The 27,603-nt window shown below is 41.0% G+C and overlaps 1 protein-coding gene across 3 annotated transcripts in view; it reads right to left on the reverse strand.

Moving 5' to 3' along the window:
• Nucleotides 1-27,603, reverse strand: part of KAT6A (lysine acetyltransferase 6A) — a 103,791-nt gene that overhangs the window by 47,640 nt on the left and 28,548 nt on the right. For 2 of the 3 annotated variants that reach the window (XM_065946432.1, XM_065946434.1), the window contains exons 3-6: nt 6,496-6,604; nt 3,842-3,957; nt 3,026-3,107; nt 983-1,118 (exon numbers count right to left, since the gene is read on the reverse strand). In XM_065946432.1, the coding sequence (XP_065802504.1) occupies nt 983-1,118; nt 3,026-3,107; nt 3,842-3,957; nt 6,496-6,604 (443 nt within the window). The remainder of the gene's footprint in view (nt 1-982; nt 1,119-3,025; nt 3,108-3,841; nt 3,958-6,495; nt 6,605-27,603) is intronic. The other variant, XM_065946435.1, reaches the window with a different exon arrangement.

Genomic DNA, 27,603 nt, shown 5'->3' on the forward strand with positions numbered 1-27,603 from the left:
ACCTAAGACCCTTCCCGGTATGAAGGCTCTTCCTAGGATCTCTGCACCAACTCAGAGTTAGACTCTTACCTCTCAACATAAGGATGGGTTACTCTCTGCAAGCCAGGATTCAAAAGATCTTTTTACAGGAAAATTAAAGCTTGATTTAAGATTTAAAAGCATGAATTACAGTACTGGTTGTTTGTATTTCAAGCTGCTAATGCCCATTCACTTCAGTTTTATCACCTTCAAGATAGTCTTAAAGTGTAGAAAAGGTGGGTAAGTTTTATGAAAGGTTGACAGGCTTAAAGGTAGTTTACATATCATCAAAAGTGAATTACTGGAGAGATACTTCAAAAGACAAAATTAGCTATTGAATCTTGCCCCACCTCCTCCAGACCTAATCCAGTTTTCTAGTCTACAAGAGATAATTATATTCCTGATTTCTGCTAATAGGTGAAAAAAAAATTCACATTATTTTACTTTAGGACATAGAAATGGAACTTAACTATGACCAATAAGAGAAGTTATCCAGCAATTTGTACATATAACACAAACTACTGAGATAACATTAAGAGAAGAATCTTTGAAATGCTTCAATAACATAATTTTTTCTTCCTTGTTTTTCAGGTAAAAGAGAAAATTTAAGGTAACGGTTAACAGCCAGACTTTGGTGCCAGCCTACTGGGGTTTTAATCTCAGTTCAAGACTTACTATAAACTATGCAAGTTACTGCTCTATGCAATAGCTTCCTCCTTTGAAAAAATGAGAGTACCAACAGTTCCTACTCCCCTGGGCTGTCAGGAGAATTAAACGATATAATACACATAAAGCACTTAGAACAGTGGGTGCCCTGGCCCTCTCGTAAGGGCTCAATAAGCATTAGCCATTATTATTATTACATAAAAGTCAATCTCCTTTTCCAAATGCAAACAAGTGAACCCTGCACTACAGAGAAGGCCCTATCCTCTTCTCCCCTCACCTTGCCACAAGTACAACTTACACCGTGTTTTGTTTCTTTAACCTGTTTTTTGGACGTCCTATTGGATTAGCATAGCGCCGTTTTATCTGTGCTGCCTTCTTCTGTAGAAGTTTTCTTCCTTTTTTCCTAGGTCGACATATCTGACATATCCACATGCCTATAAAGAAAGAAGATTCCACATAAAAGCCCAACAGATATAAATCCACTGAAGGAGTTCAGATAGTCTAAGCCAGGAACTCTTAGCCTCTTTCAGGTCAAGGACTCTTATTTGAAAATCTGATAAAAGCCCCCAGAAAAACAAACATGAAAACACATACATAGAAAATCCTGCAAACAACTGGAAGAGATTCCTGAAGACCACACGGCTGAAGTCCACTGATGCTGACTTTAGAGCCAGCACTCATACAGGGTTTCTAATCCCTGTTCTGCAAGAAAAGATGCCAGGTTTCCACAGAGAAATGGTTGAGCCCAGGACTGGAGCGGGGAAAATACAAGATAACCTAGAACAGCTTGTGGTGCCGGAAAATAAAGATGTGCTCAACAGATAATGAAGCCGTGTCAAAATGACCCAGGAGCCAACTTGAAGGAGCTCCCAATGGCCAAATCTGGGTGAACCGAAGGAAAAAGGAATAATCACAGCAACGGACAATAATTCACAGAATAAAGTAAGTATCTATGAACCATAATGATTAAAACAGTTGAATAAATACATGCGAGAAAGTGATCCCTCTTTCCTACAGCACAATTCCAGTTAGTAAGCGAAGAAAGAAATGATGGAAATAAAAAAATCATCAGTAAGCCAAAAAACACCAGAGTAAAAATTAGCAATAATTGATGCTAAAGGAGTTGCAAAGCAAAAAAAAAAGAGTAATTGTAAGCTGTCTGTCAAGTTCTCCACTATAAACAGGTGACCCAAGTGACCACCACCAGTAAGAAGACAAACTGTACAATACATCCCTGTTGTGATGCACCAAGAGGGAATAACCTTTGGGACAGCTGAGTAAATGGTACAGCGAGAACTCTCTGTGCTGTTTTTACCATGTTTTTGTAAGTCTGAAATTATTTCAAAATAAAGTGTTTCGTGCTGTAAGCTGGCATAAAACTTCTTTTGTACACATTAAATACACAGGAATGAAGTCCTAAGAAAATTTCTACTATCTGGAAGGATTCTCAGAAGGCCTCTGCCCACATTTCAAGTAAATGGAAGAGGTAGGAAGAGGAGACACTTGTTCTTCCAGAACATACAAATGTGACTCTTCAAATGGTAACCATCAATAGCGGCACAGAGGGCGCAAGTAAAATCCTGAAGTGGAATAACTTGGCTACAACTCGGGCTGGGTCCTTTTCCATCAGCAGGAAACACTTCCTCAAAGAGACATAAAGTATCTCACAAGCATTTTACTTAAAAAGTCTATAAATCACAAAAACCTGAGTTGAAAATGGAATTTATGATAAGACAAAGCAGAGACGACTAATGATTTTTTTGTAGAAACTACAAGCATATGATGATATGGAAGTCCAACCAACAGGCAACTACATCTCAAGTAAATACCTTTCAGGGAACAAGAGTCAAAAGAATAAAATAACATTTTTAAGCTGTATTCTTCTGATTTGGGCATTTGTTTGCTTGCAAAATATTATAAAATATTTTGAGGTTTTCAATAAACCAGAGGCTCTAATAGCTTTAAGCCCCTCAAAGGTGATGAATTGTGATATAATCAACATGACCTAATAGAATTTCACTTCTTCAAGAAATAAATATTTCAAAGTATTATAAAAGTAAAGTATTTTGCCCTCTAGCTACAGGGCTGGCAAAAATCGGTAAATGGACACCTTCACCCTCATGGATGCTTAAACACTGAAAACAGAGGAAACTAATACTAAACCCACACCACATAAGAACGTCAGGAGACTATCCCCATCTTTACAGTGACAGCTCGCCACTCAAGACAACCCAAAGGAGAAAAAGGCAAGCTATTCTTTCACTTTAACAAAGTAGATTAAAAGGCACTTTCACTAACCTGCCCCTTAATCACCAGTTTGATTTCAGAAAGTACTTCTTACCTTTTGGCATCCGGGTGAGTGGCGGATCACAACATTCCATGTGAAAACCACGGTCACAGGAATCACAAAAGAGCATGTTATCCTAAAGCAGAGAAAGAACAGCTCTGCTCAATCAAATGAAACAGAAACATGTTAGGATCATGACTTCATGAAACCTAGGAGGCTCCTTTCCACAAAGGAGATGAGTTACCTAATAATAAAAGTTCCCTTAATCTGCAGTAGTTGAGTAAATGCATAGTCTGAGTTAGCAAAAGGTTTTGCTTCATCCAACTTAAATAAGGACCTAAAGTATCAGACACAAACTAACTTTTTTAGTCTGCTTTAATAAAAGAGAGAGAAAGATGACTATAATTAATATAACTGATCATTCCTAAATGAATACCTCCATAAGACTCAAATTTCACAAGTATTTCTTTAAAGTAGCTAGTCTCTCTGCAAACATACAATTAAAGTGCTTTAGTAACTACCAAAAAATCTGGGAATTCCCTGGCAGTCCAGGGGCGAAGACTGTGCTTCCACGGCTGGGGGACCCAGGTTTGATCCTTGTCAGGGAACTAAGATCCCATAAGCTGCACAGTTAAAAAAACTGGGGAGTGGGGTAGAAAACTGCCTAGAAATTATTCAAGAATTATCCAATACTCGCTCAATCATCACTGAGCAAGTATTCTAAACTAATGATGTGAACTTTAAGAGGCTACTGTTCTAAACTCTGCTGAACCAAGTGACTAAAAATAATCAAACATACATAGAGGAAAATGCCAGTGGTACACTCAACTTCTAAATGAAATATTCACAATGGAAGGCAGAAGTACTCACTGCATTTTTGCCTTGATCTCGACAGGAGCTGCACGTCTTACACTCAATGCACTGCCACCGTAAGGCCTTCACTCTAACCGTTAGTTCGGGGGAAAACTTTAAGCAGGATGGATGACCTAACAAAAGGTGAAAATTGGCAAATGAAACAATCAAGAATCATTCTGCAACTGTATAAAAGAAATGTTGTAGAAAAAGGCAATTATCTTAAATCAAAACATCGAGGAAAACAAGAAGCTCCTGGAAGCTTGCCACACTCGTCGTATCAGGACTGGGCACTCCAGTTCAGTTTTCTGCACGCTACATACATCACCCCCCTCCCAATTTGATTATTAAAAAAACTTGAAAAATTCCAAACTTGTATTAAGGCTGCATTAATTAAAGTACTGTGTGTGTACACATGGTCCTATGTATATGAATACCTAATAAGCCTTGGCCATTTCTGGAAGAATAAACACAAAAACTGTTTACAACTGTAACATTCTAGGATACAGAGCTATAAATATTTTTCAGGAAAAGGATTTTACATTTTACTTTATACCCTTCTGTGCTCTCATTTTTTAAACAATAACGTGTTATGTTTATAACTAATAAATTTTTTAAATCCCATCATTTAAAAGTGAGTTATGTGCTCATGATTTAAGGCACTCAAGATAAAACTAAAACCTAAGCAATATTTCTACTGTGATCAGAATTAACAGTAACAGAAAAAAAATTTCCTCTCTCAAGAGTTACAATCAGTTTGATTCTCAAAAACTTAGGATAGCCAATTTGCTCATAACTCTGAAAAGATTTATCCGTTTCCTCTAAAAATTGGTTATGTTTACTTTTCTTCAGTGAGAGAAAGGGTTGGTTAAATTATCTTTCTCTATCAATAAATTTTCTTTTTTAAGAGACAAGAAATTTATCATCAAAACATCACTAACATCCAAGGAAAATGGGAGAAGTATAAAAAAATCTCATCTATAATCTCATCATCCCAGAAGAGCTATTTTCATGTTCTACTTTTCCTTTCTAAACTAACTAAAGCCCTTGCATGGTTTTAATTATAGGATATGTACAGCTTTGCTCTGCTTTTCATTATTTTATTCAAGCAAACTTTATATTTGCATTCCTTAAACTGATTATACTCCAGAGCTGACACACAAGAACCTACCTGATCATCTGCCTGTTGTAAATATTGACACAATCAGCCCATAACAGTTATTAGGACACTAAAATGAATTATTTCATGATTACAGATTCTTTCCTTCTTTTAAGTTAATTCCTTAGAATAAATTCCTAAAAGAGGAATTGGCAAGTGAAATGAAATAAACATTTCTGTAGCTTGAGAGGTAGACCTGCCCTGCCAAAACATGCTCCAAGCCCTACGATGTAACATCCAGGGACATCAGCCGCGTACAAACATTTTATCACAATTTTATCAGCTCCAGTTTGGGCTCTCTTATCTTTCAAGCTTTATAAAAGCTATGAAATAACACTTCACTGTTGCTTTGGTGGGACTTCCTATTATTATTTGGGGAGAACATTTTTAATGTGCTCAACTCTTAATTTCTCTCATATAAACGGCCTATTCATTGCCTTTGTCCCTTGGACTTTAAAAATGTAAATGCGCTCTTTATAGCTTTTGGCCCTTTGCCAAATGTTTAACACAATTATTTTTCTGAAACAATTCTTCCTGTTTAAAATTTGGGGTACTTTAGCTCTCAGTTTGGAAAACACCCAAATTTCATGCACTTGACCCCTTTCTTCCTTGGTGAGCGTGACGGACAAGCAGCCCTCCCGGCCCCACCACCAGCTCACGCCCTGTGCAGTCCTCTCCCCACCGAGCAGGACACTCGGCAGTGACCGTGTGACTGCTCTTTCTCTCTGATGGGCCGCCTCTGCCACGTCCCGGAAACAGGCCTCGAAGCCCGTCCAGAGCTTGCCTCTTGAGCCCTTCCAACAGTCTTACAAAAAACCTTATTCTGGTATTAAATTCCCCTCCCCTTGAAGCACGTAGTGTTTTCTGCTTTCTGGACTAAATCCTGTTTGTTACTGGTATAAAACACTGAATATTAAGCCAATGATCAAAGATACTACAAAGCTTCATAAGTTCTTAAAAGGTAGACAAGGAATATCTCTGAAATTAACAAATTAGGAGACTCTTTGAAAAATCTTTTTTAGAGCCCCAGATTTCACACAGCTCACTAAAATGCAGTCAACACTCTGTTTTTCAATGTGACATATTGGAAGTTTATGTAAAAAAAAAAACAAGAAAACAAAATCAAATCTGTTATCATCCTGGTTCTATCCACAAAGGCCGAGGAGTAAATCAAGGGTAAGTAGTGATTATTAAAGAAACCAGTAATAAATTCCAACTGACTGCTGTGATTTGAACAGATGATGGAGAGTGAAATATAAAGACTAACAGAAAAAAAAAGAAGTTTATGAAAAGCTTTCTATAAAAAACAGCTACTAAGACCTGATTTAAGTTAACTGAATAAAACATTTCAACTATACATTTAAACTCCTCCCTCATCTAGAAGCTCATCTCAGGTACCTAAAACCAGAATCAAATGTAAATGTTCCTCTCTTAAAGACCAAGTATACAGTTTCCAGGTAAACACCCTCTTGCCGGACTAGCCCCGTGAGACGGCACACAGGGGGTCACCTACCACTGTTGCCGCAGTCCGCGCAGGAGACGAGTTCCTCGGGCTTCTTTTCTCGGTTTTGCTCTTTTGTGCCAAGACAGAAACTACAGATGGGGATTGGTTCAGCAACTGGCTGCAAAGAAAAACACAATTCCCTCAGTACTGGGGCTGTTCCTTAGTGCTAACATAAAGACAGTAAAAGTACCATTTTAAATTCCTTTAAGAGTTGCATGTAACTTTGGGACAAATGTATACCCCTCCAAAATTTCCAACTCACAAAGTAGATGGGTTTTTACCAAGCCTGCTTTGGCTACATCTTTACAAAGGGTCCTGACACTGGCAACTTTGGTCCAAAAACTCATACCCCAATCAGTTGGTCACTTAGAAACTAAATGACACAATATGGGTTAAACAAAGCAAATCGACTATCTAAGAATGAAAAATTCAACAAAATTAAGTACAAGAAATCACAGTATTAGCCTTTACAAGGCATGTGATATAAGAAAAAAGTAGCAACAATCATAAAGAAAAGCAGAAGTCATTAATGCAATGAGGCAAACAGAGCTCTGTGCAAATGGGAAAATAAATTCCAGTAGTGGGCCGGAAGAGATGGGTTGAATGAGGAAGACAACACATATTAGTGCCAGTACTTAATACATGTGTGTTACAGCAATCTAAGAAGTCTGTCCAAGGACAACAGATGGTAATTGTTAAACGCAGGTTTAAACCTAGCTCTCCAGGTTCCTCCACAGCAGTGGATGGACAGAAGGGCAATACAGGTAGTATAAACAAGGTGGACTTGGGGTACAGTCTGCCAAGGCTAGTACTTTAAAGATACAGTTTCTGTGATAAGCGGGGGAGGCGGGGTGGGGGGACGAGACAGAGAGACTAGATCAGTTCTTTAAGATTGCCACTGAATATCTTATAAAGAAGTTGGACTTCACCCAGCAGAAAAGAAGAACAACGTTACTGAACCAAGAGACGCTCACTTGTACTTGAGAAAAATAAACCCAGTAGCAATAAAAAAGGCAGACTGGGGAGAAAGGAATGGAAATGAAAACTAGCTACCGGCTCAGAAAGCAACTAACTGTGGAAGTAACAGAAAAGGAAATGAGTTAACCATGACACGACCCAGCAACTGAACAACAACAACTTAACTGAAAAGCTGGTGACATCATCAACTCTGAACGTCAGCCTAGAGAAGAAAGTCAGGAGGAAAGGAAAGAGACGGCGAGCCTGATTTCAGGTGTGTGTCATTGGGAGGTACTCAGCTACCTCTCTACGCTGAGCACGGTGCAGGACAGTGACACAAAGCCCTCGAGATGCTTTCAGTCTAGCGGGGAGAACAGATGCAACAGGTATCAGGACAGAAGTACAACAACGGGAAACACAGGACCAAGTGATCAAGCAGGTGCAAGCGGGGTCAGGGAAAGGCTTCCTAGAGCTATTCGACAGGCCGGGCACACCCGAAGGGGATGTGAAAAGAAAACATAGACTCACAGAGAATCAGATTTGGGAGGCGGGTGGTATGAACTTAGTTTGGGTCTTAATAGAGCTTAAAATGCCTATCAAACATCCAAAGAGCAATGTCCATGGATCTGGAGTTCAAGAGAAAGGTTGACTTGGAAATTAAAATCTAGAGGTCATAGTCAGCCCTCCATATCCCTGGGTTCCACATCCTTGAATTCAACCAAGTGTGGATCCAAATCAGTTTAATCTGGAACCCAGAACCTGCAGATACCCTGAGGGCTGACTACACATACAAAACAGCCATAATGCCATCAGCTAATGGGTTTTCCCATGGAGAACAGGTGGAAAGGAGAGCCAAGAACACCAATACGTAAGGGGCTGGCAGAGGAGAAAGCCTGGAAAATAAACAGACTAGTGAGAGAGCTCAACGGTACATCAATGTAAAAACGTCCAACACAAGCAAACTGACAGTATTGCTCAGCCAAGACATGAAATGAGAGATGAACAGCTGGAAGTTGTCTTTTAACAACTGTGGCTGTGGTAAAGACAACCACGTCCTTCCTTTAAAAAGAACCAGGGAATAAACCTGGCAAAGACATTACATAGGAGCAGAAGCTTGAAGTAACCTCTAAAGAAGGCAGAAGGAAGGTCATGAGGTTTGAGCTTTATGCTGCAGCCTCCCAGGACCTCTAGAAGATTTTAACAGAGGAATGATATGAGCAAGATTTGAAGTTTTAAAAAGTCACTGTGTAAGTGGCTGGAAATGGATGGGAAGGAATACGATCTACGTATGATCCAGGCCGTGAGTAACAAAGGCCTGCACTGAGGCACTGACAAAAGGACCGGAGAAGAGACATAAGCGGAATATAAAAGGCAGATCTGCAGGAACTGACGGGTAACCGGGGGTAGGGAACAGAGAAGGGTGGAAGAGACACCACCAAAGCAGCGAAGAGGCAAGCCACGGAAAGGCAGATCTTAGCACACATTTAACTAAGCAATGTTCAGATCCAGCACGACATACATAAAAACCCTCACATGTCAGTCAGGAAAAGACAGAAGACTTCAACAGGTACTTCACAGCAGAAAACATGTGACACAGGGCGGACAGCGTCACCTCCCTGACCTAACCACGTCACCCCGGGGGTGCTGCTCCTCTGACCTCGCTAAGACCAGGCGTAAAAATAATAAACACTTTAGCTACCAAAAAAAAAAAAAACAGAGCCCGTGGAGAAATACTATTACCAACAGTGATCATGACATTGTAACGTAACTGATAATTCCAGGGATTTTTTTTTTTTTTAATTCCAGGGCACTTTTTAAGCACAATTTGGGCAAGAGTAATAGCACTTTGAGAATTAGTCATTTCAGCTGATGAACTACAAGCCAAAAAGTGGTTTAAATAAATCATCGAGGTTACAACATAAATCTATGAGGTTTTCTGTGTGGATCAAACAGAAGTGCTAATCAGCTAATTGTGTGGTTTGTTTGGGTACATCCCTAACCATATCATGAAGTGTGGGAAAAAAATCACAACTCCAGATGATTCTCATTCCTGAAATATCATTGAGTATGAAGATCACTCAGACAGGCCAACACTACACTGTGTCTGTAAACTGTAAGAGTTGAGCCTGAAATGTACTGGAGTAGTGATATTCATAACATTTTCCAAGTAAAACTCTACCAGCTGATTTCAGTCGTCCTGTATCACAAAAATAAGAACAGTGGATAATCCAAGAGCAAATCTTTAAAAGTATGTATAGATACACAATATGCCATATAATCACTGATCTCAGAACTGTCAAAATATAGACCTTTTATCTCATTGTTCTCATATCTCTATAAAGTAAATCTATCCCTACTGCTAATAAAACAAGAAAAAAAAATTGCACCACACACCATTAAACAGAGAAGCCAGAGTGAGCCCGTCGTAGCATGGCGCCCACCTCTCATCCAGCCCAATGACATCCAGTTTCAAGACCCGCTGTGACCTGTAACCCCCCCACACACACACCCACAGGGTCTCTCCAACATCACCTGCTACTGCTCTCTCTCACACTCTACTCCTTCCTGCTTGCTTTCTTTGCAAGTCAGACGTTCCGAGACCTCTGCACCCTGTTTCTTTCTGCCTGGAGGCACAGCACTTCCCTCGATCCTTGATAGACCTCAACTCAAAAGTCGCCTTCAGTAAGACTCTCTCTGACCACTCCATCTAACACCTCAAAACAATTTGCCAACCACAAAAACTCATATCCCCCCTACTTTATTTTTTCTTCTTAAACTCTCCTCACTAATTGAAATATTGTATGTGTATCTTACCATTTGTTCCCCCAATGCAATGCAAACTGCATGAAAGCCATGATTTCCATTTGCTAAGGACTGTATTCTGCACTAAGAGCAGTGTCTGCCACACAATATGCATCTAAAGTGCTGTTCAGTGCTTTAACTAAATCACCCTGAACTGGAAACAATAAGAAAAGCACTGTCTGAGAGAGGACAATGAGTCAGTTATGAGCCTGACAGAGTAATGCACAGCTCAATAATAATCTCGATAATATAAAAACACTCTACTGATTATTTAGTTTATATGCAGAGTGCATCATGCAAAATGCTGGACTGGATGAAGAACAAGCTGGAATCAAGACTGCCAGGAAAAATATAAATAACCTCAGATAGGCAGATGACACCACCCTTAGGGTAGAAAGTGAGAAGAACTAAAGAGCCTCTCGATGAAAGTGAAAGAGTAAAAAAGTTGGCTTAAAACTCAACATTCAGAAAACAAAGATCATGGCATCCGACCCCATCACTTCATGGCAAGTAGATGGGGAAACAGTGGAAACAGTGACAGACGTCATTTGGGGAGCTCCAAAACCACTGCAGATGATGACTGCAGCTATGAAATTAAAAGACGCTTACTCCTTGGAAGAAAAGCTATCACCAACCTAGACAGCATACTGAAAAGCAGAGACATTATTTACTGACAAAGGTCTGGATAGTCAAGGCTATGGTTTTTCCAGTAATCATGTGTGGATGTAAGAGTTGAACTATAAAGAAAGCTGAGTGCCAAAGAATTGATGCTTTTGAACTGTGGTGCTGGAGAAGACTTGAGAATCCCTTTGACTGCAAGGAGAGCCAACCAGTCAATCCTAAAGAAAATCAGTTCTGAATATTCAATGGAAGGACTGATGTTGAAGCTGAAACTCCAATACTTTGGCCACCTGATGCGAAGAACTGACTCCTTGGAAAAGACCCTGATGCTGGGAAAGATTGAAGGCAGGAGGAGAAGAGGATGACAGAGGATGAGATAGGTGGTTGGATGGCATCACCAACTCGATGGACACGAGTTTGATCAAGCTCCCGGAGTTGGCGATGGACAGGGAGGCCTGGTGTGCTGCAGTCCATGGGGTCGCCAAGAGTCGGACACGACTGAGCAACTGAACTCAACTACTGTTTCCAAGTGATTACATGGTCTCAATAACTAAATAAGATTTCTGCCACAGCAACCCACTGCTATTCGACTTCTCAAAAGTAGGGGGAGCTTTGCGGCCGGAGGCATTTAGATGTACCGTGTTGAGGAGTGACGCAGGCGGCCTTAAGCTCCAGGTTGAGACACCCACAATGATCACTAGATGGCAGCATTGAGACAAACACACAGCAGAGGTTCTGCTAAGTAGGCTGAAGGTCGTGTAGCAATCAGACTTGGGTTTGGGAAATAACTTTGGAAAAAAAGAGCAGCAAAAATTTTGCCCAATGATCTCTACCACATGAGGTTAAAACATGAAAAAATATTTTTTTAGACACAATCGTTTAGACAATCTTAAATATAGCATTTTCTAGGTGCTGAAATACATCTTCTGATATTCCCATCTTTATTAAAGTCCAATTTTAATTTTTCCCACACTTGACTTTAATTTTTTAATACCACTATATTCTTGTCTTTGTCTCAATGTTCTAGTATCTTCTGAGGACCTCAAATCTATCTTTATGTTGTCTCTGTTTTTAAACACTGACATAAAGGATAATCAAGACTCTTTTATTTATTTCTTTCAAAACTGAACTGAATGATAAATTCTACAACTGTGACCACCAGAATTTTCAAGGACAAAACTGCATTTGTAAACTTAGATTTATGATTTTAGAAACCTCTAAGCGATCATGTCATAGACACTGAGGTAATAAAGCTTTGTGACTTCTTAAAAGTTACAAATTCTCATTTTATGACCACTGGACATGATTAAGACAAGTTAGCAGAACCAATATTAACAGTATGAAAGAAATACACAATTCATATATGATTCTTTGAATTACTCAAATATGCACTAAATAGTCATATCGTTCTTCCTTAAATACAAAACAACTATAAAGCACTACAAAGACAGATTTTAAGATGATGAAAAGCTTCTGGAAATGATAGCAGCAATGGCTTCAAAACACTGTGAACATACTCAATGCCACTGAATTGTACACTAAAAGATGTTTTAAATTTTTATGTAAATTTTACCATAATAAAAAATGAACAAAAAAATTAAGTGGTATAGATTTTCCATATTCTCACAAGTCAGATAATTAAAGTAGTAAGGTCAAAACTGATGAAGGTGAGAAGCAACTACTATAATCTGTCCTCATCTTGAAAACCTGTGTCTTTTAACTGTTCCTTTGAGTACAGAAATTAAGACTTAGAGATACAGTTTTAACTCTCCCCAAAATGAAAATTTTTTAAATTACTAATAACAATTTCTGGTAACTGAATTTAACCATGAGCCATTTTATTCTCATTGTACCTACCCTGAAGTTGGTTACCTTTTAATCTAATTACATGAAGACAGCTCACCCTTAATGCCTTAAAATTTTTCTTGTAAAACAAGTCTAAGCACTAAGATGATTTAAGTAATAAGGTCAAAACTGATGAAGATGAGAAGAAACTACTATATAATCTGCAATCAGGCACCACTCAGTCTGAAGCAGAAACCTCTTTCCAACCGCTGCATATCTGACCCAGCTGGGTTCTGAGCCACGACAAGCTCCCCTCAAATCTACCCCCAAACTTCTCTTCCTTATATTTAACTTCTCCTCAAGCTAGGGACCTCACCTACCTCTTTGAATTCTTCTAGTGGCTCAGAGCTATCTGTTTATCCTGTCTCTTTCTTCTTCTGCAATTACAATCAAGTAAAGTAAATTTAACTGCCAATTAACTTTCTTACATAGGTATTTATTTCACATAACTTAAAACTTAAATAATTTTCAGCACAGATATAATTAGTTGATAACATGTACTGCTAAAGTATTGTTATGTATAATAAAGCAAAAAGAATGGCTTTCCTATATACATCAATAATACATACCCAAAGGATAAAGAAGAGGTACGTCTTAGCTTAGAAAAGAGGAAAGCTGAACTATTCGCAGGTATAGTATAGTGAAGGAAAGCAAAACATTGCTCAGTGACTGACAGCACAATGGAAACAAATATTGCTAGGTTTTCAAAGTACTATCCAAAGAATAAAATGTCTTATAAATGCTACTGTTTAGTAAGCACTGTAATATAAAATAACATTTGAGAAGATAGAGAATCAGGACTCACATTTCTGAAGCACTTTCAAATGTCAGTAAATAAAAAACAAAACCCATACAAAATAATTAGAAACCAATTAAACTGGTTTCACTTTTCACATTAACCATTTACACACGTACACACAAAAAACTCTAAAGCAAGCTGAGAGAATAATTGCATGATTCGTTATTTCCAATACTAAAAGGGAAGCAAACTGGCACATAAGAAAGAGTTCACTTTAGGAAATGCTGGAAGGCATTTTACTCTGTGGAGAAGGCTGGACATTCTGACATACACCGTCCACTTCAGTCGGGCAAGCCCTCCTCTCAGCCTCACCCAGCTCCTCACTACCAACGGCCTTGAGCAAACTCACGCTTCTCCCAAATCCTCTCCAACAGCTTCGAGTTCAGTCTGTCTTCACCTTTCCCAGAAAGACAACCCTGGCGCTAGTAGCTCAGCTGTGTCCAACTCTTGGTGCCCCAGTGGACTGCAGCCCGCCAGGCTCCTCTGTCCATGGGGTTCTCCAGACAAGAGTGGGCTCCCACTTACTCCTCCAGGGAGAAAGACCACCCTCTGTAAGCAGAAATTACCCTAGGACTCCTAAGTCATGTCTTCAGTGCCCTGCACACAGTATGTACTAAATGAGCATTTACTGAAATTGAAACACAACAAAATCATGCCTAGCTCCAAACAGGTTTATCAGTTGCTTACTCAAAGCCTTTTCTCCAAGAATCAATAACCTTCAGGGGAGATATACTTGGGCAGGATTTAATCCCTTCAAATTCTTCAGCATCCTATATGCTATTAAGTACTCTATGGTTGCTTATTAAACATTTTTTCCGGACAATCTTTTTCTTAAAAGTATACAGTTGTAAAAGAAACACAGTAATAAAACAACATGAATGGCCTGGAAAAGAGTCCATTCTCTACTATTTATAGTTTACAATAAGGTAACCTTGCATAATTTTAATCAGTTCCAACATAACCAATTAGCCATTACAAAGCTTTAATAGGGGTACTAAATTGAGTTCTTTTATTATGATGAGTTCATTCAATGACTTCTACAATTAGATATAATAACAAGATCATTGGGGAAAGAAAATAAGTTAATGATATAATTAGATCAGTAATGATCAATTTCAATTTACACTTTTACTATCTATATAGATTACTGCACATTTAGATGAGAAAGCAATAATCTGTCAAGACAGTATAACAACTTTCTATTTCTTAATCAGAGGTGATATCAAAAATGATAATATGCATATTTGCTGGATTTAAATTCCACCCTAAGAAATCGTAACAAGTTGTCTTTCTTTCCCATATTCCTCAGTTATTTGAAAGCTCTGCTTTCTGTTGGTCAGACACATGAGCACGTATCAATTTCCTCATTCATCCAAATCCGACACTGCCAAGATCTTACTGCCGCTCCCTTCCTCTGTGGTCTCTCCTTCCTACTTCTGTTTCTTTTACACACCCATGGCTCTCCCCTAATTCTGAGTCACATCACCAATACAATGTTCTACACGGACTGACCCGTCTTTCTGTGATGTGTTTCTGCACACTACTCCAGGTCGTCCAGATCGTGGGTATGTGTGAAGCTGCTCCAGTCGTGTCTGACTCTTTGCAACCTCTGCACTGCAGCCCACCAGGCTCCTCTGTCCATGGGATTTTCCAGGCAAGAATACTGGAGTGGGCTGCCACCCTCCTCCAAGGGATCTTCCAGACCCAGCGACTGACCAAGGGATCGAACCCACGTCTCTTCTGTCTCCTGCACTGGCAGGAAGGTTTTTTACCTCTCCTGCCACCTGGTTTTCATCCTCCTAAAATCCTACCGTCTTTAATCCAGTTACTTCCCTGGATTAAAACGTGCACACCCCCACTGCCAGCTCCTATCACTGCTATGCCACTCTCTCCACCACACACCAAACCGCCTTTCTCCCACTATCTTCATCTACTCCCAACTTCTCACTTGGCCTCAAATGCCACACTGAATGCTCTTTCTCCAGGTTATTTTACCCCATCCCTCAAAGTTCTCTGTATCCCTGCCTCTAAGATTCAACTCAGCAGAGCTTGGGGACAGACTGGGTTCCTTACTTAGAGCATCACATTGGCCATGTTACATAACTCTTCGGTGCAAAATGGTACAACACACCTACTTTTCAAGTTACCAAGAAGATTAAATGAGATAAAAGTTATGAGAGTGTAACTCAAACATAAGCACCTAAAAAAGCGGATTTCTTATACCCCTCTTCAAAACTGTATCTATCCTTCAAAGTTTACCATTGTTAAGTGACTACCTTTTAAGTCAGAGCAAATTTTTGTTCTGAACCCCTCAAAAGGCACAGTGATTAAAATTTTCCATGGACTAACAGATTTTCTATATATGGCACTTATTTGCATGACGGCATTAAGTTTTTTTTAAGTCTTTCTGCACACACAATTACCACTTAAAAAAAAAAAAAAGAACTATACAGGTACTTGAGTATAAGAGCATTAGCAAAAGAATATTTTCTATGCTAAAAATATACAAAAGCGATGGTTTACAAGGAGAAAGATGTTCAACGAGACTTTTGTGTTCCCTTACATTTTTAAGAGACATTTATTTACCAGCATTTATTCTGACCAAACTAAGGTCTAAAACAAGTACCAAATTGGCAAATAGCATCATTTCCTCAAGTCTGACCAAAAATACTAACTGCCCCATATCTGACACAACATATGGGGCACTGCAACAGTCAGTCTGAACTGGAAGGGCCCTCAAAAAACATCACACACGCACTTTACCGGACTAAAAACACGGTCAAAGGCTACAGAAGACTAAGCAAGTGATTAAACTTAATACTCAAAGTCAGGTATACATTCTAAATTCAATAACTAGAGTACTAACTCTAGTCAAAAGCTTCAACTCAGTGACTCAATCTAAAGATAAAATAATTTTTTTAAAAAAGAGCTTACAGATGGAAAAGGCTGAGTTTCCATCACTGGTGAACAGTAATACTATCACTAATAATGTGACGTGGCAGGATTTACTCTTACACACTTAAAACTGAAGCTGACCAAGGGTCCTCCCCCGCCTTCTTCAACGGGGAGCATCATCCACAGCAACCCCTCGGGCGTCCAGGGTCAGGACACGGCCCTGTCGCTGCCGTGGGCCAGGATTCAGTCCCTGGTCAGGGAACTAAGATCTCACAAGCGGCACAACACGGCCAAAACCAAGCTTGTTCAAAACAGGAGAGCAATCTTTTACCCCTTTTCCCCAATTACAGAGAATGATGAAGGCGGGTATAAGAAAAACAAAAACGCAGAAGCCAGGGCACATCCCTGCTAAAGAGCTCTTGTGTTTTAGCTAAGCATCTTAGAGTCCTGGTAAACAAGGAAGGCAAACTGCCTGCCTACGAAATGGAGAGAGCGGGTACTGACAGAGGGTCAAGGAAGCGGAAGGAGGAGCGGGTGTGGAGAAAGAGGTGGCCGGGAATAAATTCCAAGAAGCAGGTTGGTCAAAGGACTGCGAAGATCTGTATAACACTCCATTCTAAGACTGTTTCTGTGCTACAACAGAAATCTTCAAACTTGCACTCCACATGAAAAAGAGAAGTGAGCAACTTTTCAATAATGAAAAAACAGTGAGGGAACTTCAGTTCTGTTCTTCCCGGAGCAGCGCAGAGGGCAGAGGGCCACTCAGGGAGCCCAGCCTCACGGCTGTGGCTGCAGGGGAAAGGCTCCCCCACCTACAGGCCCCAGGACCGCCCGAAGGAAGCAAGAACACTCATTACAACTTTGTCAGCATCTTCATTTTAGTTTTAATAGAAAACTTTACCCTCATAATGAAATTGTTACATTCTTGTTTAAAAAGTTAGAGAAGAAAGAGAGAGAAGACAGTGAAATCCCCCCTCCTCTTCCTCTCCCACAATAACCACCATCCACTGAGCGCCGAAAGCACCGTCACACACACTTTACAGGCACCAACACGTTTAGATCCAACAACCACCCTATGGGGTAGGGACGCTGATCACCATTTCCCAGATGAGAAAACGGTCCCCAGAAAGACTAATGCAGCAGAGCCCAGACAGAAACCTAGGTATTCTGGCTTCAGAGCCTATGTGCGTCAATCTGGAACTGTGCAGTTTCCGTTCATATACACTGTTCTCAACTCTTCCTCTATAGACAGTTTAAATCACACACATAAATAGGCTCATATGACATATGATGTATAATCTTCTTTTTGTTACATTTATTTCCACATCAATAAATCTAAATCAACATCATCTTTCTAATGAATGAAAACATTCATTACATGTTCTAAGATAACCAATCCCATATAAATGAACATTTAATGCTTCTAATATTTTATTATATCCAATACTATAATCAAATACCCTTGTACACACATCTTTGCTCACTTTGGGGATTGTTTCCTCAGGATATATTTCTTGGCCTGGAATTGCTGAGTCAAAGAGGTGCTCATTCCTAAGACTTGTGATGCACGCTGCCAAGCGCGTTTCAGCGAGGCTGGCTCCACCGGCAGTGTCTGTGCCGGCCACGAGGCCGTCCTCTCTCAGCCCCACGCTCACCCTCAGGCGGCTCTCAAACGCTGGGCTCAGAAGGCCCACTTGGCTTCTCCTCACTCTGCGGCGTTCCCAGGAGGCCCCAGCAACCGGGGCGCTGGAGGGCGAGCAGAGGGAGAGCGGCAGAGAGAGGACGAGCCCCTTCCGGCCGCTCTCCTGGGCCGGCCAGGGCCGGCCGAGCAGCACGGGCGGCTGCGGTCTTCAGCTGCTAGCGGCTCTCTCGGAACCGCCTCCATCTCTCGTGAGTGCTGCTTCCCGACCGCATCTCGCCTGATACATGGCATCTCTACCCTCTCCTACAATGTTCACTTTGTACTGGAGCGCTCGTGATCAGCAGCGAGTGCTGGTTACAGGTGTACGGCGTGTGCTACCTCCTGCCTTAGCGACGCAGCATGTCTACCTTCAGCTCAGTGTCCTGGACGCAACTGTATCCCTCCAGGATTCGTATGCTGAAACCCTAACCCTCGCAGGACCGCACCTGGAGACAGGACTTACAAGGAGTTAAAGTTAGGAGAGATTACAAGGGTGGGTCCCCAAGAAGAGGTCTGCGGTGCTGTAGGGGCAGCAAGAGCCCCCAGGAGTGTGTGCAGCCAGAGAAAAAGAAGGTGACCGTCTGCAAGAGGAGAGAGGCCTCAGGAGAAGCGAACCCTGCTGGCGCTCCCACCGCGGACCTCAGCCTCCACAGCTGTGAGAAGAGGAGGGTCTACGTTCTGAGCCACCCAGTCTGTGGGCTTCTGCAGTGGAAGCCTCGGATGACTGAGGCAGGTAAAAGCACCTCACACAAGTCTCATCTTCAGTGTTACCTGTACACACTACTGTCCACACCATCTATTACCTACAAGGACACTGAATCTGATGCTGGACCAACAAGATGTAACAAAACTAGCTCCTTGCTTCTGGGTCTTAGAATCTAGTTGTAAAAACAGAACATACACATTAAAAATACATTAGAATACCGGGTAACACATGAGAAGGAACAAATACAATGAAAATACTATAGTTAAAGGCACCCAAATGAACCTATTTATAACAATGCTTTCCTAAAATGAAAAAAAAAAGCAGGCCCTCATCTTTTTTTTTTAAGGTTTATATAAGTCTTTCCTTAATAGCTAAAACTATTTTCTTCAGACATGGATTTAAACAGTCTCACCAAACTATGGAAAAGCATAAAAATCTAATTTCTCTAAGATCACTGATACATTTTACACAGTCCAGATACTCAACTTCATTAGCAGTCTTGAACTTCCAGATCTCATATTATCTTCTTTAATTCAACACAGTAAATAAACGAAATCACTTCTGTTCTAGAAAGGTCTATCTGCAATGCTGATCTACAGTTAAAAATCAGTACTTCTCTCAGCTGTCTTCAGAGTCCTTTGAGAAGACATCCCTCTTCCTGGAGAACGGATTTTTTTCAGGCAGTGTAATGAGCTCAGGGAGGTAGCAGGACCTACTTCTCCACACCAGCCGAACGCTGCCCTGGCACACGCATGTGGATGCCGTGTGTTCTCCCCGCAAGCCAGTATTCTATTAAACTGAACTCTCTCTTTCAGACATTAATATATTTCGTCCTCAACATTACCCCTGTAAGAGCATAAGTAAAGGCTGAAGTGTTCCGCAGGCTCGAAGCCTGAGGCCAGCAGCCTTTCGGAAGAGAGGACGGTGTCCCGAGGAGGAGAACACGGAGACGTCAGGCTCCAGGCGGCGAGCCCTGAGCGCCGACCACACGCACCGGAAGGGCCGGGGAGGCGAGCCGGGGCGGCCAGCCGGGCTCACGCTGCACGTTCCTGGCAGACACTCGACTCCTGCTGCTTTCCTAGCCGGCACATCCATCTATGTAATGTCACCAGACCCACGGAGGGAGCGAGGCTGGGGAGGGGGAGGAGGAGAGAAGCTGCTTCGCAGGCTGCCCGCCCCGCCGCACATGCTGCTGCTATACAAAGGATGTCTCGAAAGCCAGTGCGCTGCCACCGCACAGACCCAGAGGCTGCACACGCACGCACGCACGCGCGCACTCCACCCCAAGAACAGCTGCAGAAGGCAGAACTGTCTCTGGAAAGGAGAAAGTCTATAATTAAAGTCCTAATTCACAAGAAACGACTCCCTTCTGAAACTGCTGTCGGCTCTTGGAAAAAGGAAGGAGCTGGGGAGGAATTCTAACCCCGTGGGCAAACAGCCAGCGTCCACAAAAAGAGCCTGAGCTGGTCCGGTCCGTGCCCACTGCAAGCGTGTGCTACCACAGAAGCAAGCCCGCAACACTTCTGAGAAGCAAAAGCATCCTGTGTAGTGACAATTACCTTATACCCTAATGTAGTTACCTAAGGCATACCTAACACGGTTACTTGCCAACAACTACAGAGAATAAAAACGAACTTTGAGGAACAGTTCAGATACCCTAGAAATGCAGTGTATGTAGGAAAGTTTGCTGTTCTTAGCACTCGAGTGTGTGTGTGTGTGTGTGTGTATACAATAATACCGAAACCAAAACTGGAACTGAAATATCAAAGTACAGATCAGAATTTAGAGCTCGTAGAAACTCCACACCATCAGTTTCAATAAATAGATACTCCAGCCCCATGACATGTTATATGAATCACTACTACCAAACGCAATTCATGAAAAAAAGAACCCGAGTATTTATTTAACCTGAGAAACTAATCTATTTTAGTCTAAAACCAAAAATGCCTTTTCAAGATCAAAATGCTGTATCTCTGAAAATAGCATATAATCTGCCCTCAAGAATGTGTCGTAAGAAACAAACAGGAAATAGCGTGTGTTGAAATCAGGAGTTATAAATAACTCTGTTCTACACTGACATAGTTTATACACAAAATATAGTAGCTTCAACCAACAGTTGTGCTTAGGACCTCCTTCATTTTAAATTTTAGAATCAGCTAATGAAGGAGACAGCTTGACAGGAAGCTGTCCAACTTCTGTGGTCCACGTTCTCCAACGAGGGGCCACTTGACCTGTCATGTTCTTTATTGTAAAATGAAAATATTTGCCATGATTATCTCTAAAGTCTCTTTCAGTTCTTAATTTCTCAAAGTACAGGTATTTTAAACACAAAATAGTTTTGTGTTTAATAGGTTTCCTACTTTCAAGGAACTCATATATGTAGTTAAGGGTAACTGCAACAGGTAATCATAAATGAATTAGCAAATAACGTAAGACAGAGACGGACCAGAGGAGTGACAGCTGGGCTGATCAGTGAGGCCCTGAGCGGAGTCCTGACTTTAACGGGATAGTATCTGAAGTGAAGCTGAAGCTGAGATAACTTCAAAACAAATAATGGAGCAGAGTCCTGCTGGGACCAAGAGGTTCATTAGGATTCAAATTGTTAACTTCATAACCCCAGTCAATTAATTCAAATTCCATGTAGTCATTATTTCATTATCTGAGCTCTACTGACAAGGAAGATATTACGCTTTAAGGTTTAAAAGATGTTAAACATTAACAACATAAAACACGTTTGCAAATTTTGTATTACTTAGCCCCAAATACCTCAGCCTAGTCTGAGTGATTTACACAGAGCCAGGGAGACTAATAGAAGATTAGGGCAAGTGTGAGCATGACAAGCTTGATTCATAGATAGTAAATCATAAAGCCCAGCTCACTAGGATAAATAATTCAAAGCTAACATTTTTAACTCCAAAAACCCCTAAAGCTTAATAAGCAAAAACAAACCCTGTCCTCCTGTGATACTTTAACACTGTTCTGAACTGAACTTTCCATGATACCTTCCGTGATGATGAAAATGTTCTAGATCTATGCTAACCAATGGCCACATGTGGGATACTAGGTACCTGAAATGTAGCTACATTAATTTTTTTTAATTTTTAAATTGAATTAGCTACATGCAGTTAATGGCATCTGTATGGGTACCATTCTAGAAAATCCATATAGAAGGAAATCACATTTTAAAACTCATAAATAAAGTTTTAAAGTTGATACATAAAAACAGATTACAAAAATGGAATACAACAATGTCTACAGAACAAATTTTGACCGTGAAAACAATTTTTTGACAAACTCTCCAGTGTATGACTACCTGCACTATGCCCTGTGTGAGGCCTGTTTTTCATTCCAAGGGCCTCCCAACACATCTCCCCTCCCCTTTACTGTAACGCTGAGGGTTTAGCTTAGCCAGCCGCTGAAAACACAGCTAGTTACCTCTACTCTACTCATTCTCGCCATAAAATGGAGATAACTCGTCTGATTTGATTAAATGAAACCAAATGGTAACCACTAATTACTCTGAATTAAAACATAAAGAGGCATCGTCACTACTTTATATAGGAATACAATTTTAAGTACTATTTTTAATGCTGCTATCTCAAGAAATTTCACAATAACTGAGATTCTCACTGAACAACCATATATAGTTCTATTTATCCAAGGCGCATATAACAAGGAAGTTAAAAAAAAAAAGAAAGAAAACTAAGAAAAGGCATAACAAAAGTGTCTTCGTTAAAAATGTTACATATGAAGTGGCCCTAAAGTGACTGTGTGTGTGTTTTACAATCTTCATACAACTTTCAAATGTTTTTTTCTGTTTTCCCACAAAACATTTGACATTAGCATCCTTTGTCAAAAGCAAAAAATCTTTTTAAAGAAAAAGCACATGTTTACCTACTTTAAAAAGGTAAACCCAATTCTGGAGTGATAAGTCTATCTTTACAGAATCAGTCATGCTACATACTGTCACAGCTATTCATATCAATTACAATGCTCTTATTAACAATCCCCAGATTGGAATTTCAAAAGCAAAGACAAAATTCTGCAGTGCATGCTTGGCTATAAAATTCTGCCCTCCCTCTAATTTAAGAGTTCCAATCTGCTTCACATAAATAAGACTCAAAAGCTACTCCAAGTCTATCTTTCCCACCTATTCTCGCATGTGCACCAAAACCATCATCAGACAACCTGGCAGGAGGTTGTGAAGGGAAAACCCCACGCTGGTGCAGAAGACACTCAGTCACCTCCTGACAGCGGGCCAGACGCCTGCAGCCCAAACAGCCCAGGTGTTCTCTGAGTGAATATCATAGCAAAGCACAATACTAGTTTCCTACGGGAAAACAAAGAGAGAACTTGGTTCAGATGCTACGACTTTGCCCTTATCCGTAAGGCATCTCCTACCTGGGACAGATCTACAGACCCCCCGGCTCGCTGTCTACATCAGTCCTCAGAGAGACTCCAGGAAGTCCAGAGCCCTGCCTGGCTCCCGCTTCCACAGTTCTGAACTGAACTTTCCATGATACTTTCCGTGATGATGAAAATGTTCTAGATCTATGCTAACCAATGGCCACATGTGGCAAGCCTCTTCCCATCCAAAGCTCTCAGGCTCAGAGCACCCTACCCCACGTTGCAACAACGAACTGTCACCTCCCCATCACTGGGGTCTGCAGGAAGGTCCAGGTTGTAACTGTTTTCCCAGCACTCCCTTTCCGCTCAGAAGCACCCTGCTTTGGATGTCAAGTTATATGATCTCCTTAAACCTAACTCAGGAGTCATTTCCAGTCAGGTTATAAACTGTTTGTGTTCTACTGCATCTCCAAATATTCTTGACTTCAGATTCTCTCTGTCTTGAACTGCCCAGAGCTGATTAAGAGAGCGGCAAATACATGGGCCATCACAAGAAAAGTGAGAGAAAGAGACAATACAAGAAGCTCAACAGAAGCTTCCTAGGATCAGAACAACAGAGCAACACGAAGGAGAATGTTATCACTGATGTTTTCAAACACCTAGTTGGCCCCTAACATGGCCACACCACATCACACTAAGTATTAGAGGAAAGAGTGCCAATTAGACTCTTCTGGCTGTTCTTTTAAATCAAGATTTTAAACTTAGTTGAGACCAATGCCTACAGATAACTCTTAGAAATTATTTCTATTCAAATAAAAATAATAAATATGATGGTTAATATCAGAATTAATCATCATTACTAGAAAAACTAAAAAACAACAACAACAACAAAACCACATTAAGTGTGGCATCTTAACACAGGTTCACTTGGAGCCTACTCTGGTGCTACTGCAGTTCTGTCCATCCACCAACGCCCCACGCAGAGAGAGCGGTAAACCCCAGTCAGGCCAACTGTAAAAGGCATGCTGAATCATTCATTCAAAAACCCTTACGTCCCCCATACGCCCCACACTGAACCAGAACCGGAGACACAGGGGTAAACAGGGTAGTCCCAAACGCAAACCAGGCAGAGTCTGGCGGTAAAAAGACAAACCCAAGTGAAGAGATGGATCGACCGACTCTCAGCTGTTACAAGGAGTGCTGGGAAGCAAACCCAGAGTTTGGAAAGAGATGGGAATGAAGGGGGAGCCACACGCCTTAGAAAGAGGACCTCTCCGAGGTGGCGACCCTCAAGCAGAGGCCTATGGCAGAGAAGAAGCTCACCCTGGCGGGGTGAGTCACTGCATGCAGAAACGCACAGCAGGTGCAACAGCCGCAGAAGAGTTTGGCAAACTGAGAAAACTGCAGGAGAGAGGTGTGGTTACAGAGCAGCAAGCACGGGAGAGGGTCTGGATATGCAAGAAGAGGGCTACACCTTAAAGGAAATCAAGGACTTCTTGTTCTCTGGTTTTGACAGAGAAAGGGTGGATTTACTGGTATAAAGAAAACTATGGGGAAAAGAGAAGGAAGAAATCAAGAATTTGTTTTTGTTCCCATTAAACTTGAGTTAAGATGGTCAAGTAGGGCAGAGTGACTTTTACTGATCTGCATATGCCTTCATGCTGAAAAACCCAGGGGTTTTCTGAACAAAGTCTGAAGAGAGGATCCTTTTTTTCTTTTAGGGCCAGTAGGGTGGAAGGAGCTGAGTTCTAAGAGACGTACAACCAGTGAGAGAAAACCTGTCTGAGACAGGAGACCACGTAACCAGGTCAGAGAGCGGCAGAGGAGAGAAGCGAGAATCCGCAGTCCTCAAGTCTTGGACCAGCGGTCCCGAGAGCCAGCTCCCTCTCTCTCCTTCAGCCTGTTCACACGCATGAATAAATCACTTTTTCACAACCCTAGACCTGACCAACACACCCATCACAGGCTTATTTAGATTCTATCTCTTTTACATAATACATCTATTAGGAGCTAGAAAAGGACTCAAGTCTTTTTAGCTTTAGAAACTCAAAAAGGAAAGTGTGCAGCAATAAAATCTAAGAAATACCAAGGGTTACAAAAGCACCAACATCTTCCTAAGTCCCTGGGGCCCAGGATGAGCTTGAGGAGAACAAAGCTGTGAAAAAAGGAACAAACTCAACTGAGAAAATAACCCAATTTTTAAAATGGTAAAATACATGAACAGACGTTTCACTGAAGAAGATATAAACAAATAAGCACGTGAAAAGAGGCTCAACATGACTAATCACCAGGGAAATGCAAATTAAGACACAATGATATCTCTCATTAGAATACATTTTTTAAATGACAATACCAAGTGTAAGAATGCAGAGCAAATGAAACTCAAACAGTGCTGGTAAAAATGTGAAACAGCACAGCCACTGTGGAAACAGCCTGGCAGTTTGTTATAAAGTTAAACATACCTTTATCATTCAACCCTGCAGTCTCCCTCCTAGGTGTTTACCCAAGTGAAATGAAAACCTACAGTAGCAGGCTGAATGACTGCTCCCAAAGATATTAGGTCTTAATCCTAGGAACCTGTAAATGCTAATTTATTTGGAAAAGGATCTTTGCAGATGTGATTAAATGAAGCACTTTGATAAGGCAAATTATCCTGGATTACCACGGGAGCCATCATATTTATCCTCATAAGAGAGGACAGAGGGAGACAGGACTCACACAGAGAAGAAGCTGATATGAGGATGGAGGTGGAGACTGGAGTGACCCTACCCCCTAAAAACTGTGTGTGGGCAGGGGGAGGGGTATGACCCTTAGGCACCAGAGATCTGTTAACTACACCACGATGAAATAAAGTAGCTAGGATCTGTTGAGCACTTTTAACTGTATACTTGTACCTTATAGCATTATTTAATTATTACAAAATGCCTACAGTATCAATTTCTCAGTTTCACAGACGATAAAAATTAGGCTTAGAAGAAAACAGTCTGCCTAAGACATAACAGAAGAGGGAACACCACTCTTTTCTGATATGAAAAAAGGTACATAAAAAATAATGAGCTAGGGACTCAGGGTCTATACGTAGAAAGCTGTGTTACCCCAGAAAGTTAAGGTCGCTTTCCAGGTCTCAACACAACCTTTGAAACAAGTGAGACTGATTACTCGTTCCAAATCTAAAGTTCTTTTATTTATGAATACCACCATAGAGAAGTATCTTTCTACCCTGGAAGAAACCAAGAAGGTGCCCTACCTGTAAGTCCAAGGTTAGCAGACTGTTTCCGCAGGAGGGCAGAAAGCATTGTGAGGATGTGTAGGCCACGTAAAGCCTGTGTCATCTACAGAAGAGTCTTTTTTTAAAGAACCCTTTAAAAATATAAAACTGGCTACAAGTCCATAGAAACATAGGTCCTGGACAGGATTTGGCCCACAGGCGAGGTCTAGTTTGCTGACCCCTGTTCTAAATCAACTGTTTCAAGGCTATTTTGAATTGAAAAAGAGCTGAATGGTGGACAAGGGGAGGGACATGCGGACTTCCTCATGTGCATTTCTATTTAGAAGCAGGACATCCAGGTCCTGCCCATCTAGATGTACCACTAAGCACAGCCTTGTTTTTTTCCCCTCCTTCAACCACCTTCCAACATCACTTTTTAAATTTTTTTAAAATTGTATTTATTTTTCTATTTTCGGCTGCACCCTGCAGCATGTAGGATCTTAGTTTCCCAACCAGAGATCAAATTCACACCCACTGCATTGTAAAGGCAGATCTTAAACCACTGGGCCAGGAGGGAAGTCTCAACATCACTTTTTTTAAATGGTATCTTTCTAACTAAACACATGTAGCCATTTGATCTAAAAAGAAACAAAATCATCTTGAAGAGTACTTGGTGTTGCTGAACTTCCTTCCCCCTGTGCTTCCGTATTTTATCACCCAATAACCTATTTCTTACCAAGAAGTGGTAAATATATGCAGTGATAAGCATGATAAAAATACTACTGGTAAAGAAAAAGTCTAGGGGTTATCAATTCACCTAGATTGATTCACTGCATAAATACTTACTGAATACCCACTATGTGCCAGGCACTAAGTAAAAACCAGGAATCAAAAAGAAAGCTCTCTTGGAGCTTACGTTCCAGTAGGAGACAAACTAAAATAAAACACAGAGTATGTCAACCGGCAGTAAGTATTATATACAGAAACAACACAAAGACGGCACTGGGGAGTCCCTGGTGTGAGGGAGAGGCTGCCATTTCTACAGGGCAGTCAGGGAAGAAGGGGAGGGAGCCAAGCCATGCCAACACTGGCTTTGGAGACCACCCCTCCCACAGCCACTCCCAAGATCTCTGCAGACGCCACTTCACCCACAAGGCCTCTCTCTGCAGGGTCTGGTTTTTCCCATTGCATGTGTCTTGTGATACACAGTATCCTTTACTTTTTATATCTGCTATTATTTTTACTGTCTACACACA

The sequence above is a fragment of the Muntiacus reevesi genome, chromosome 10 (assembly GCF_963930625.1).
Source record: "Muntiacus reevesi chromosome 10, mMunRee1.1, whole genome shotgun sequence".
Lineage (NCBI taxonomy): Eukaryota > Metazoa > Chordata > Mammalia > Artiodactyla > Cervidae > Muntiacus > Muntiacus reevesi.